Source organism: Orcinus orca, chromosome 1 (genome assembly GCF_937001465.1).
Source record: "Orcinus orca chromosome 1, mOrcOrc1.1, whole genome shotgun sequence".
Taxonomy (NCBI): Eukaryota; Metazoa; Chordata; class Mammalia; order Artiodactyla; family Delphinidae; genus Orcinus; species Orcinus orca.
The window spans coordinates 51,823,538-51,837,579 of NC_064559.1; the positions used below are offsets into that span (position 1 = coordinate 51,823,538).

Here is a 14,042-nt window from a genome sequence, read left to right on the forward strand (position 1 = left end):
TATTGTGTTTTGTTCTTGGTGCTAGGGATACAGGAGTGAATATAACAGAAGCCCAGCACTTAGATGCTTATATTTCTAGTGGCAAAGATAACTTTTTAAAAAAAGTAAATAAAATAATAGCAGGTAGTGATGTGTTAAGAAGAAAACAAAACAGAATGGTCAAGAAAGGACTTTTTGAGGAGATGATCTGAACTAAGCCTTAAATGAGGAGGAGCCAGCTATGCCAATTATGGGGAAGAAGAGCATTCTAGACCGAGGACATGGGTGCGGAAGTGCTAATGCTGAACAACGTTGGCTTGTTTGAGGAACAGAAGGCCGGGAGGCCTGAAACACCTTGTGTGGAGGGTATGAGACTGAGGTTGGCAAGTTAAGCAGAAGGCTAATCCTGTTGTTTGGATTTTTTGTTTGTTAAGTTATGTCTTGTCTTGTTTTTTAAGTCAACGTATTTTGTAGAGAATGACTTGCAGGGGGTTAGAAGTGGAACAGGGAGAAGCCAGAGAATGATAGAGAGCTATTGGACAAGTCCATGCAATATATGATGGTGACCTGGATTAGGGTGGTTGCTATAGAAACAGAAGTTGAAGGATCTCAGGATATTTTCCTGAGGTACAGGTGTGAAGAAAGGTGGTAAACAAGGTGACTCCCAGGTGGTTTTCTTAAGCAAGTAGGAGGATGCCATTTAGTTCAAGGGGAAAGATCATTTAATATTACTGGAGGGACCCTGAATGCCTCTGCCCAAACTCCAAGCCTCTCCCACCACTGACCTGAAAATCTCACATCATTCACTCCTTGGGATCAAGGCTTGGTTAAATATGAATGTTGGCTTTATCACATTCCAAAAACCACACGTACGGAACTTGTATTAGTTGCTAGGAATCTAAAGATGAATAAAAACAACTGTCTATTGGGGAGATTGACAATAAGTTAGCCATTTCAAGACAAGTAGGACAAGTATTATAATAAGAAGGGATAATAAAAGTGCCTACCTTGGTGGCAGGGGTTGGGGGGGTGGGGAAAGGAAGCTGGGACAAAGTGAGAGAATGGCATGGGCATATATACACTACCAAATGTAAAATAGATAGCTAGTGGGAAGCAGCCACATAGCACAGGGAGATCAGCTCAGTGCTTTGTGACCACCTAGAGGGGTGGGATAGGGAGGGGGGGGGAGATGCAAGAGGGAGGGGCTATGAGGATATATGTGTACATATAGCTGATTCACTTTGTTATACAGCAGAAACTAACACACCATTGTAAAGCAATTATACTCTAGTAAAGACATAAAAAAATTAAAATAAAAAAAAAAATTTTTTAAGTGCCTACCTTACAGGGTCACTGTAAGGATGAAATGAGTCGATGCCTACAGAGCTCCAAGTACAGACGCTGGCATATAGAAGTAGTCAATAAATATCAACAGTTATTTTACACTTTTCTACACTGAGGTTTATCATTATTTTTGATGTTGTTATCTTCTGGATTCAGTAGGAGCAGATAGAATGATTATCACAGCCTGCTACTCTAGGAGAGGCAAGGTTGAATGGAGGAAGTCTACCTGACTCTAGCTTTCTGAACCAGTAGGAAGAAAGAGAAATTTAATTGGCAGGCAAGGGAGGAGGGACATTCTAAGCAAAAGAAAAACAAGGTCAAAGGCTAACAAGACAAAAGGGAGCCAGAACTAGAGCCAGAACTATGCAAGAGACTGGAAAGTAGTTGAGTATTGTTGAAGCGTAGGTTACTTACCAAGAAGTGGCAAGAGATAAAGTTGGTGTCAGGGCTTAAGAAATGGGAAAAGAATTTGAAAAAGAATAGATACATGTATAGGGATAACTGAATCACCTTGTTGTACACCTGAAACCAACACAACATTGTTAATCAACTATACTCCAATATAAAATAAAAACTTAAAAAAAAAAAGAAATATGTAGACCATGCTGAGACATTCTGACTCAGACTCCCATAGACAGTGGGGAGCCAGTAAAGGATGTTAAGTAGGGAAGAGTCATGATTTAGGAGACTGTACTGTACTAGAGGAAATGAAACTGAAGGTGGAGAGACCAGTTAGAAGGGCATTATAGTACTATGGATGAGAGATGATAAGTGCCTAAACTAGGGCAGTAGCAAGTGGGGTGGGCATATTTGACAGAGATTTAAACAGACAATTAACAGAATTAGAGAGTGTTTGGATGTGGTGGTTCAGGATGTATCCAGGATTTTCAGCATAGCAGGCTGGGTGGCTGGAGTTAATGCTGACTGAAGTAAGAAAATGCTTCCTGGAGAAGGACGAAGAATAAGCTTTACTCGGGTTAATATTTAAGCTGCACTAGTCCATCTCCAACTGAGACCTAAAGAAACTGAACAAGAAGCAATCAAGATTTGTTTAATTTTACAATAAAAATAGCTCTAACTTTTTTTGCTGGTTGTGTCAATAATGCATACTTACTGCAGAAAATAAAATCAGGTACAGAAAAGCACAAAGATAAAAGCCATCTAAAGTCCTACCACCCAGGGATGCAGCTAAACTTTGATGTGGGGAAGGAGGAGAACAGTGGCCTCAACCTGGGGACTGAGCCATATCACAAGAAGACACTGGAGTCTACAGGGAGCCAGAACGGGAAGCTGAACAGGAACCAAATCGGGTTTTAAAATACAAACATCTCAATTCTTTTTTTTTTTTTAAGAAAGGTTGTTTTTTTTAAATTTAATTAATTTTATTTTTGGCTGCACTGGGTCTTTGTTGCTGCCTGCTGGCTTTCTCTAGTTGTGGCCAGTGGGGACTACTCTTCATTGTGGTGTGCAAGCTTCTCATTGCAGTGGCTTCTCTTGTTGCGGAGCACGGGCTCTAGGCACGCGGGCTTCAGTAGTTGTGGCTTGCAGGCTCTAGAGCGCAGGCTCAGTAGTTGTAGCACACGGGCTTAGTTGCTCCGTGGCACGTGGGATCTTCCCGGACCAGAGATCGAACCAGTGCCCCCTGCATTGGCAGGTGAATTCTTAACCACTGTTCAGCCAGTGAAGTCCACATCTCAGTTCTTCAAAGAGTCACATCTCCCTTAATGATACCAAACAAGCAACAAATCTTTATCCCATTTCAAATATGTGTAATTTCTCCATTGGCACTCAGGCGTAGTGAAAACATAGATTCATCCGGAGTTAAGGTTTTGTGACTAAGTTAGTACGAGGCAAGAGTGTAAATCAGGACAACCTTGATTGGTATGTCCCTGAAAACTCTTGGAGAGTTGGACTCCTCTCTTTTTTATGTATTCTGGAAGCATCCAGCAAAATATGTAAGAGCCACCTGAAAAATATATTGAATGAGTTAATGAAGCCAACTGAAATATAAGATTGTGGGCAAACTAATGAGAGGTCAGACACAACTTCATTCCTTGTCTTAGTGATTCAGTCATCTTGCATGCTGTCATCACTTGTTTTTCTACAAACAGATTTCTTTATATACAGGGAAGAGTGCCACCTATCCCTGTTAAGTAGACTGCAGCTTGACTCGATAGACTGCCTCTAGCTCTAAATAGCAAAGTATTACATTTTAGGCACTGCCATAGATGTAATAATAGTTCAGGTAATATACACACGTAAGAAAACACCCTCAAGATTTCCTGAGTCACCAGATGATTTTTTTTATCTTACTGGAACTAAGTTGGTATAAATCTAAAGAAGATTCTGGTCGGTTAAGACGATATGGTAAGACCTAGAGAAACCACTAAGAAAATAACTCCAAAAAATATAGGGAAAAAATCATTAAAGAAATTTAAATGTTACGCTAAGGAATATTCAATTAAAGAAAAAAAGAGTAAAGTAGGAAGAGATGAACAAAAAAGACGTGAGACACAGAAAACAAAAATTATAATGGCAGACATAAATTCAACTATATCGATAATAATAACATTGTGTGAATGAATTGAACAGAATACATTAATAAACAAAATCCATCTATATGCTACCTATAGGAGCAGTTTAGATTCAAAGATACACAGAGGTTGAAATTAAAAGAATGGAAAAACATGAATCATTCAAAAAGCAATCATAAGAAAGCTGGAGTGGCTATATTAATATCGGATAAAATAGACTTTACAGTAAAAATATTTAAGTGGTGCAATCACTTTGCAAAACAGCCTAACAGTTCAGCATATAATTGCCATACGACCCAGTAATTCCACTCCTAGGTATATATCCAAGAGAAACATTTGTCCACACAAAAACTTGTGCAAAGTATTCATAGCAGCATTATTCATAATAACCAAAAAGTGGAAACAAACTAAATGCTTATCAACTAATGAATGAATAAATAAAACATAGTATATCCATATAATTGAATATGAGTCATCCATAAACAGAAATGAAGTACTGACATATGTTTCAACGTGGATAAAACTTGAAAATATTATGCTAAGGGGAAATAAGACTGTCATAGAAGACCACATATTATATGATTCCATCAATATGGAACGTCCAGGATAGGTAAATCTGTAGAGACAGAAAGAACATTGGTAATTACCCAGAGCTGGGAGAATTGAGTGGAAATTGGGAGTGACTGCTAAGAGATACAGTTTCTTTTGGGGGTGATGGAAGTGTTCTAAGATTGATTGTCGTGATGGTTGTGCAACTCTGTGACTACACTAAAAACTATTGAATTGTACACTTTAAATGGGTGAATTTTATGGTATGTGAATTATATCTAAATAAAGTAATTTTTAAATACAGAAAAAAACTAATATAGAGGTCTGATCGGTGGTTACCTTTTGCCAAGTTATCAGTTAAGAGAAGGCATGAGGGAGCCTGCTGCTGTGTTAGAAATATTCAGTGTCTTGATCTGGGTGGTGATTACATGGGTGTTCACAAATGTAAAAGTTCTTCTAACTATATACTTAAGTCTGTGTACTTCACTACATGTAATACATCAGACAAAAAGAAAAACATTTTTAAATGCCAGTTTTATTTAAATAATATGACTTAAAATATTGATATTCATTAATTATATTTTGTTTTTCATTTTATATTTTTATATATAAATTATATATATAATTTATATTTTATAATATTTTATAAATGAAATAACTTTTAAAACATATATTAAAATAATTTTTATTTTACATTTTACATGTACTTTCCTAATGAAAATATATTCAACACATTCAATTTTTGTACACTTTAAATTCTACTACATTTTGTATACTAATACTTTGAATCATTACTGTAGATAGTGCACAAAAAATGAAAATCTTAATGATAATAACATAATTAATGATTTTGTTGATGATGGCAAGATAAAAGTTATGAAATAAATACATGATAATATATGAATTACATATGTTTTAATTTTATTCCCCATCCAGATATCATTGGATCATCAGCCCAAAATCTAGACACATGCAATAATATTTAAATTGTAATATTTGACATTTTACTTCTCTTTCAGTCATACAAAAGTTATAGCTTTAGATATGTTTTCCCATTTGATTTTTATAAAGGTTTGTTTGTTGATATAAGAAGATATATTTTCTTTGATAGTCCTGTGTGAACTTGATTTATAACTTTTAAAGACTTAAACATAAGGCACGTGGGCCTCAATTTATTCTTTGGTTCTCAATCCCACAAATGTTATTGGTGGGCCTACAAATAGCATGTGTGACCTGCCTTATTTACAGTTATCTATATACTTTTTAACCACTTACTTCAACTTCCTGTATACACACACAAACACAAACATACACACATACAAAATTCTCTGTTGTTCCTGAAGAACAGAGATGGTCTTACCCATTCTTGATTCCCCTGTGTAGTGTGTAACACAGTAAGTATAGGAAACAATTAATAGATTTTGAATTTAACTGAATCACATACATAGGAAGTGGGAGGTACACCTCAAGAGATTTCTTGAGAAATCATGGATTTAAGAAATCCAAAAATAGACAGGAGTGATAGGTGTGAAGAGTCAAGACTTTTGCCTTCAAGACATCAAAAGCATACGCAATAGAGAGCAAGTTTACCCAGTTTGCTTCACTAATGTACATCCTTTGGCACGATGAACAATCTATGGAGGTGAGAGGTTCACTGACTTGGAGTCAGGCTGGGCAATGTGTGGTAATGAGACATGTCTTTTGGTATATTGTTTTAGAAGAAGACGTAGGAGCACATTAAACTTCATACTCAGGGATGAAAAGCCACTCTGGAACTATATAATATCCTCTATGCAATGTTCTAACAGTCCACCTTTAATTTCCACTGGAATCTAACTCTGCAGAAATTACCAGTAAAAGTTCAAGAAATAATTGTGGTGGTTTTAGCAATATAGTAAATAGCCATCTGTTAGAAATTTGACTAAGATTCCCTAATAGGTTGTCAGGGCTGAATGAATTTTAAATAACAAAAATAATGTCAAGCAACAATTAATTTCACCAAACTGCTATCAGCTGGAAACAATCGCCCTTATTGGCTGAGTTTGTACAGTTGCAGCGTCAGTATGAAACAATGGATCCAGGTCTTCAAATTTTAGGTCATAAGGCAGACTTGCACAAATGTTAGAGGATTGTTTCCCTTCTGTAGGAACACAGAATGTAGATCAAATCGTCCTGGTTCTGGACAAGAACAAGTTGGCTTTTTACCTCCTCTATTTTACCAAGTAAATTTTGTGACTTGAAAGGTTTGGCAGGAGCCAAAGCACGAAGTCAGAAGATACAGGATGTGTTCAGGAAATAATGAGTAATCAAGTTGGCCAGGAGACTCAGAGCTTCTCAAAACTTTTCTGCCAAAATATCTCCTTACAGAGAAAGAATAAACTCAAATGTCCCATTCATCAAGAAATTTAAGCGTTTGTCCCCATATCCCCACTCAATGTCTTTGAAATCTCATGTTTTAGCTTTAAAATCAATGCAAACTTTGCATACCAGTCTATCATATCAATGGTGCTATGTAAATATAATGTTTCAGATGTCTATTATCAGAGGAGAAAACAAGTTTCCTACTTCTAAACTTGGCTAATATACTTTCTTGGGAAAGGAGGTTCATTATACATGTGGCAAAGCCCTTTATATAAATACATATTTTTTGAATTTTGTGAGAATTGTCACGAATATATACATTTATTTTAAATATTATTATTAAACTGTTCTGTTTTCAAACCTAATTCAAATTCAAAACCTAATAAACAGTTTATTATTAAACTGAACAGTAAGTAACTACCACTCAGTTTAAGAAATACAACAGCCCAGAACCTTAAAGCTCCCAGTATACCCCTCCCAGACTATTCTCCTTCTGCTTGTTTTCCCCCCAGGAAACCACTATCCTGAATTTTATGTTACTCATTCCTTTGCTTTTCTCTATAATTTACTAGTTTACCACAAATATAGATACTCCTAAACAATATAACATAAAGTAGCATAAATAGCTTTACTTATTTGTGACCTTGATATAAATGATATATATATTCTACAATTTGCCTTTTCAGTTCCACATTGTTTTTGTGATTCTTTCATATCAATATGTGTGGTTAGAGTTCATTCACTTTCACTTATGAAGAATATTGCTGTATATTTATCCATTCCAGTGTTGCTGAACATGTTGTTTTCAGTTTTTTGTAATTACAAAGTGTTGTGTCTCCAGATGCATATGGGAAGGAATTTCTGTAAGGTAAATATCCAGGAGTGAAGTAAATTTTAGTAAATAGTGCCTATGGCATATAATATTTTCTAAAGATAGCAGCAAAAATATCTTCCATCCAAATGCTCTTTTTACAATGTGACTTTGACATGTCTCCCATCAAGACATGGAGTCTATGTCCCCTTTCTTTGATAGTGGGTGAGCTTTTGTAACTTTAAATCAATAGAGAATGGTGGAAGTTACTCTGTGTGACTTTCAAAGCTAGTTTATAAAGGGCCATACACCTTCTATTTTGTTAGCTCAAATACTTGCTCCTAAAAGATTTTAGCTTCCTTATAAGGACTCTGACCAACCAGAGGCCGGAGGCCACCATGCTATGAGCTCAATCTAGCTGCCCAAGTGGAGAGGTCCCAAGGAGGGATGCTGAGACAATATGAAGAATGATTCCAGCCAGTTCCTAGTGGCCCCAACTCCCAGATGACCCACTGGAACTGAATGAATGATTCCAGAGCTGCCCAGCCAAGCCCCTTCCAATTTGTGACCCACAGAAACTGTGGAATGTTATTTTAAGCCACTAAATTTGGGGTGGCTTGTATGCAGCAATAGAACACCAGAAAAATACCAAATTGTCTTCCAAAATGGTTGTACCAACTTTCGCTGGTAGTAAATGCGAGTACCTGTTGTTCTACATCTTCATCACCCTTTTTATGTTTTGCCTGTACGGTACACATGATATGAAATATGATTATAGTTTTAGATTGAATTTCTCTGATTACTAGGGACTTTGAGCATTTTCATATATTTAGTGGCCATTTGTGTTTTTTCTTTCATAACATCAAGGCTTTTGCTTGTATTTCCATTAGATTTTCTCTGTAGAATTTAAAAATATTATGAGTACTAATACTTTGTCAGTTATATACATTACAAGTCTCTTCTAGGTTGTTTATTGCATTTTCCACTCTTTTTATAGTGTATTTTGATGGACAGAAAGTAGCAATATTTTCTTTTATGGTTTCACCCTTTTCTGTCTTAAATTCTTTCACCATGGGATCACAAAGAAGGTTTTCTGTAATTTATTTTAGAAGTTTTACAAGTTTTGTTTTTCATATTTGAGTCTTTAATCATCCACTTGGAATTTATTTTTGTTTGATACAAGGAAAAAACTTTAAATAGGTCCAATTAAGCATCTTTTCTCAACTGAAAACTCTATTGTATGTCAAGTTCCCAAAGCACGGTCTGTTTCTGTGCTTTCTTGTCAGTTCCATAGACTTATTAATCTTTTTGTCAATACCACATTGTTTCAATAATTACAACTGAATGTTAAGATTTTTTTCAATCTAGTAGGGCATGACTCTCTTGCCTGATTTTTCTTATTCAAGAATAGGCTATATCTCACTATTTATTTAGCCTTCCTTAATGTCTTTCAATAAGCTTTTATAAATTTCTCCACTAAGATCTTATACGTTTTTTCCAGATTATTTAACAGTTTTTGTTGCTACAGTAAGGCTATCATTTTTAAATAAATGTTCTTTTTTGCTGCTGGTATAATCATATCTAGAAGTTTTACTAACTGCTCTCATTAACTGTTCATAGATTCTTTCTCAGTTTTTCATGTAGGAATCATATCATCACCAAAGAATTACAGGGTCATGTCTTCCTTTCATGTTCTTTTCTTGTCTTGCCTTATTACACTGGCTAAGGCCTGTAATACAATGGTGAGTAGAGTGGGGAAAGTGGGCATTTCTGTCTTTGTCCTGGTTTGAAAGAGAATGTTTTTAATGTTTTGCCAGTAAACATGATGATTAGGGTAAGTATTTTGAAACTAGCCTTTATTAGATTTAGAAGTCTGATTGTATTACTAAATTACAAAAAGCATATTTTTTATACATCCAGATAATAATTACATGGTTACTGTTATGTTGTACCTTGCCTCCAAGATGTCCCCAAAGGATTCTCACCTCCTGGTACTCAGAGTCTTACGTAATTCCTCTTGTATTGTACCAGAGTAGATCTGTGTAATCCACAGAACATGGCAGAGTGATAAAATATCATTAGATTAGGTTTTAAAAGATATTATGGCATAAGGTTACAAAGGATCATAAGAAACTATGAACAATTATATGCCAATAAAATGGACAGTCTAGAAGAAATGGACAAATCCGTAGAAATGTACAATCTCCCAAGACTTAACCAGGAAGAAATAGAAAATATGAACAGATCGATCACAAGTACTGACATTGAAACTGTGATTTTAAAACTCCCAACAAACAGAAGTCCAGGACCAGATGGCTTCACAGGCGAATTCTATTAAACATTTAGAGAAGAGTTAACATTTGTCCTTCTCAAACTATTCCAGAAAAATTGCAGAGGAAGGAACACTTCCAAACTCATTCTACAAGGCCACCCTGATAGCAAAACCAGACAAAGATATCACACACACAAAAATTACAGGCCCGGGCTTCCCTGGTGGCACAGTGGTTGAGAGTCTGCCTGCCGATGCAGGGGACATGGGTTTGTGCCCCGGTCCGGGAAGATCCCACATGCCGTGGAGCGGCTAGGCCCGTGAGCCATGGCCGCTGAGCCTGTGCATCCGGAGCCTGTGCTCCACAACGGGAGAGGCCACAACAGTGAGAGGCCCGCGTACCGCAAAAAAAAAAAAAAAAAAAAAATTACAGGCCAATATTACTGATGAACATAGATGCAAAAATCCTCAACAAAATATTAGCAAACTGAATCCAACAATACATTAAAGGGATCATACACCAGGATCAAGGGGGATTTATCCTAGGGGTGCAAGGATGGTTCAGTATCCACAAATCAGTGTGATACACCATATTAAAAACTTGAAGAATAAAAACCATATGATCATCTCAATAGATAAAGAAAAAGCTTTTGAGAAAATTCAACATCAGTTTATGATAAAAACTCTCATCAAAGTGGTTATAGAGGGAACATACCTCAACATAATAAAGACTATGTATGATAAGCCCACAGTTAACATACTCAATGGTGAAAAGCTAAAAGCATTTCCCCCAAGATCATCCTTGTTCCACAAGACCAGGTTGCCCACTCTCGCCACTTTTATTCAATACAGTATTGGAAGTCCTAACCACAGTAATCATACAAAAAAAAAAAGAAAAGAAAATGAATCAAAATTGAAAAAGAGGAATAAAAATGTTATTGTTTGAAATGATATGATACTACACGTAGAACATCCTAATGACCCCACCAAAATACTACTAGAACTCTTTAATGAATTTGGTGAAGTTGTAGGACACAAAATTAATATACAGAAATCTGTTGCTTTTCTATACACAAAGAACTAACTAATGGAAATTGAGAAAACAATCCCATTTACCATAGCATCAAAAAGAATAAAATACCTAGGAATAAACCTACCCAAGGAGGCAAAAGGCCTGTATTCAGAAAACTATAAGACACTGATGAAAGAAATAGAAGACGACACAAGCAGAAAGAAAGATACACTGGGTTCACAGACTGGAAGATTTAATATTGTTAAAATGATCGTACTACCCAAGGCAATATACAGATTCAATGCAATCTCTATCAAAATACCAAAGGCATTTTAAATTATTTATTTATTTATGGCTGCGTTGGGTCTTCGTTGTTGTGCATGGGCTTTCTCTAGTTGCGTTGAGCGAGGGCTACTCTTTGTTGTGGTGCGTGGGCTTCTCAATGCGGTGGCTTCTCTTGTTGCGGAGCACAGGCTCTAAGCTTGTGGGCTTCAGTAGTTGTGGCATGTGGGCTCAGTAGTTGTGGAGCATGGGCTCAAGAGTGCAGGCTCAGTAGTTTTGGCACACAGGCTTAGTTGCTCCATGGCATGTGGGATCTTCTGGGACCAGGGATAGAACCCACGTACCCTGCATTGGTAGGCGGATTCTTACCTTTTTTTTTTTTTTTTTTTTTGCGGTACGCAGGCCTCTCACTCTGTGGCCTCTCCCGTTGCTCCGGACGCACAGGCTCAGTGGCCATGGCTCACGGGCCCAGCCACTCCGCGGCATGTGGGATCTTCCCAGACCAGGGCATGAAGCCGCATCCCCTGCATCAGCAGGCGGACTCTCAACAACTGCGCCACCAGGGAAGCCCGGTAGGCAGATTCTTAACCACTGTGCCAAAGACATTTTTAACAGAACTAAACAAATAATTTTAAAGTTCGTGTGGAGACACAAAAGACCCCAAATAGCAAAAACAATCTTGAGAAAGAAGAACAGAGCTGGAGAAATCACGTTCCCTGACTTGAAATTATGCTACAAAACTATAGTAATCCAAACAGTATGGGGGAGGTGGGGGTGGCAGGATGAATTGGGAGATTGGGATTGACATATATACACTAATATGTATAAAATAGATAACTAATAAGAACCTGCTGTATAAAAAGTAAATAAATAAAGTAAAATTCAAAGAAAAACAGTATGGCAGGACTTCCCTGGTGGCACAGAGGTTAAGAATCCACCTGCCAGTGCAGGGGACACAGGTTCGATACCTGGTCCAGGAAGACCTCTCATGCTGCAGAGCAACTAAGCCCGTGTGCCACAACTACAGAGCCTGCGCTCTAGGGCCTGCGTGCCTCAACTACTGAGCCCACGTGCTGCAACTACTGAAGACCACGCACCTAGAGCCCTTGCTCCACAACAAGAGAAGCCACCACAACGTGAGGCCCATGCACCTCAATGAAGAGTAGACCCCACTCGCTGCAACTAGAGAAAGCCCACGCACGGCAATGAAGAAGCAACGCAGCAAAAAAAAAAACCAAAACCAAACAAACAAACAAAAAAACCAACCATTATGGCACTGGCACAAAAACAGACACATAAATCAATGGAACAGAATAGAGGGCCAGAAATAAATTCACACACTATGGTCAATTAATCTATGACAAAAGAGGCAAGAATATACAATGGGGAAAAGATGTCTAATCTCTCCAATAAGTGGTTCTGGGAAAACTGGACAGCTACATGTAAACGAATGAAATTAGAACATTTTCTCATACCATATACAAAAATAAACTCAAAATGGATTAAAGACCTAAATGCAAGACCTGAAGCCATAAAACTCCTAGAAGAGAACATAGGCAGAATATTCTTTGATGTAAATTGTAGCCATATTTTTTTGGATTTGCCTCCTAAGACAAAGGAAACTAAAGCAAAAATAAACAAACGGAATCTAATTAAGCTTAAAAGCTTTTGCACAGCAAAGGAAACCACTGACAAAATTAAAAAAGGATCTACTGAATGGGAGAAAATATTTGCAAATGATATGACCAATAAGGGGTTAATATCATATATATATGTATACATATATACACACACATAGACACACAGACACAGCTCATACAACACAATAACAAAAAATGAACAACCTGATTAAAAAATGGCCAGAAGACTTAAATAGACATTTTTCAAAGAAGACATACAGATGGCCAACAGGCACGTGAAAAGATGCCCAACATCACTAATCATCAGAAAAATGCAAATCAAAACCACAATGAGATATCATTTCACACCTGTCAGAATGGCTATCATCAAAAAGACCATAGGCAGCTCCCTATTGCTGGAGGAGAAAAGTGCCCCGGATCCTTTCAGGACTCTTGGTCTTTTGGAAGCGACCCAAATAGAGTGAGGGAAGAGGGAGGAAAATCCCCTAGATCCCTGCAGGGTTAATTTATTCAAAAATGAAATAAGAGAAAAATACTCAACACGCAAAAGTCTTGCGAAGAAAATGAAGGAAAAGCACCGAACATGCCAAAGGCTGAGGAAGACCGCCCTATGGAAGCTGTACCACAGGAGGCAGAAAGAAATCCTCAACCTTCTGAAGAAGGTGTAAGCCAGGAAGCAGAAGGAAACCTTAGAGGAGGGCTGACTCAGCCTGGTCAGGGATATAAAGAGGACACTCCGGGTAGGCATTTGGACCCAGAAGAAATGATAAGAGGAGTAGATGAGTTGGAAAGGCTTAGGGAAGAGACAAGAAGAGTAAGAAACACGTTTGTGATGATGCATTGGGAACAAAGACACTCACGCAGCCGTCCTCATCCTGTGTGCTTTAGGCCTTGAATTTTTTTTTTTATTTTTTGTCTGATATTAAAATCTGGTGCCTGCTTTCTTTCTGTTAGCATTTTCTGATGTATCTTTGACTTTTGTTTTATTTTTAATCATCTGGTGGAGTTTTGCTTTAGGTAGTGTCCTTATTACCAGCATCTGGATTTTGTATTTTGACACATTCTCCAGGTCTGTTTTTCAATTGGGAAGTTTCACACATATGCATGAAAATATGTTCATTCCATATTGTAAAGTAAAACATAACAGGTTACAAAGTAGCATATTTAGTATCAGCTCACATATGTAGGAGAAAATCTCAAATTGCGTGTGTGTGCGTGTGTGTGTGTATATATAGATACATATATCAAAAATTTAACTGTG

At 37.2% G+C, this 14,042-nt stretch overlaps 1 protein-coding gene across 1 annotated transcript; it reads left to right on the forward strand.

The window, feature by feature from the left end:
* The first annotated feature begins 260 nt into the window (after positions 1-260).
* Positions 261-13,810, forward strand: LOC117201267 (transcription elongation factor A protein-like 8). The gene is made up of 2 exons (XM_033427979.2): positions 261-345; positions 13,303-13,810. Exons 1-2 carry the CDS (start codon positions 261-263, stop codon positions 13,674-13,676), a joined length of 459 nt encoding a protein of 152 aa, XP_033283870.1. The 3' UTR covers positions 13,677-13,810.
* The last annotated feature ends 232 nt before the right edge of the window (positions 13,811-14,042 follow it).

What these genes read in the sequence shown, in the direction of transcription:
- LOC117201267 (XM_033427979.2), top strand. Translation starts at nt 261, where the DNA reads ATGGGTGCGGAAGTGCTAATGCTGAACAACGTTGGCTTGTTTGAGGAA. An exon ending in TGAAACACCTTGTGTGGAGG is followed by an intron (nt 346 to 13,302) that starts GTATGAGACTGA and finishes TTCAAAAATGAA; the next exon opens with ATAAGAGAAAAATACTCAAC.